Source organism: Penaeus monodon, chromosome 23 (assembly GCF_015228065.2).
Source record: "Penaeus monodon isolate SGIC_2016 chromosome 23, NSTDA_Pmon_1, whole genome shotgun sequence".
In the NCBI taxonomy this organism is placed as follows: Eukaryota; Metazoa; Arthropoda; class Malacostraca; order Decapoda; family Penaeidae; genus Penaeus; species Penaeus monodon.
In genome coordinates, this window is record NC_051408.1 from 7,174,049 (window position 1) to 7,175,156 (window position 1,108).

The 1,108-nt window shown below is 41.8% G+C and overlaps 1 protein-coding gene across 1 annotated transcript in view; it reads left to right on the plus strand.

Moving 5' to 3' along the window:
- Positions 1-1,108, plus strand: part of LOC119587759 (leukocyte receptor cluster member 1-like) — a gene marked incomplete in the record, with an annotated part of 4,870 nt that overhangs the window by 3,514 nt on the left and 248 nt on the right. Inside the window, 1 exon segment of the mRNA XM_037936445.1 lies at positions 206-1,108. Coding sequence (XP_037792373.1) covers positions 206-1,108 — 903 coding nt within the window.

Consider the following 1,108-nt stretch of genomic DNA (forward strand, 5'->3'; position numbering starts at 1 on the left):
TTCATGGTCCTGAAGGTAGAATTCAAGCACTATCAACTTGATTTATATTAATCAAATTATTTCCATAAAAAAGAAGCAAAAGCTGTTTTTATAATGAGCAGTGTGACAGATTTACAGTGGTTAATTGAATCAGTAATTTGATGTAGCATTTTTTCTCTTCTTTTCTTCATGTATTTGGCATGTTCTGATTTTATTCCAATTGCAGGAGAAAGAGGCTCGCACAGCCATCCTAAGAGCCAAAGCCCGAGAGGATTATGATGGAGGCTACGGCAGCCAAGAAGCACCTGAGCCACAGAAGAAGAGTGAGGGGAGTGCAGACATCTACACTGCAGATGGAAACATCAACTTCTTTAAGGATCTGGAGGACGGCAAGAAGACCCATGGGACAAACAAGGAGTACGAGGAGGAGAAGAAAGCAGAGCAGGAAAAGTACGAGAAGAGTATAGGGTACTTGACATACTTGGGTCAAGATTCAGTAGAAGCCAGTGGGGGCAAGGCCTGGTATGAAGGCATTGGTGGAAGGGCTGCCTACAGAGACAAGGATGGTGAGGAGGTACAGGAAGTTGGACTCAAAAGTAAGAGCAAGCTGGATCCCATGAACGATATTAGGAAGTACATGGGTTTCAAGCCTGCTGCAAAAGCCTCTGCCCCTCCAGCAAACAAACCTGTTCCTGTCAAGCAGGAGAAGAAGGAAGAAGTGTGTTATAAAAGAACTGAGAGTATGTCAAGGGAAAAAGATGACAGACATGTGAGAAAAGAAAGCAAAAAGAGAAAAAAACATAAAAAGGAAAAGCATAGCAGAAAGAAAAAGAGGAAAACTTATAGTGATGATGACTCAGACAGAGATAGGAAAAGTTACAAAGAAAAATCATCTAAAGATAGAAAGAGAAAGAGAGATAGTAGTAGTGACGATAGCATAGATAGCTCCAGAGATAGGAAGCGTAAGAAACATGGAAAGAATTCAAGAAGACCCAAGAATAACAACAAACACAGGAAGAGGCACCAAAGATCCAGCAGCAGTGACTCAACCAGTTGTACAATGAGTTTCGAATCAGAGAGCAGTGAGGATGAAGAGACACGCAAAGAGAAAGAGAAGAAGCTGGAGGTC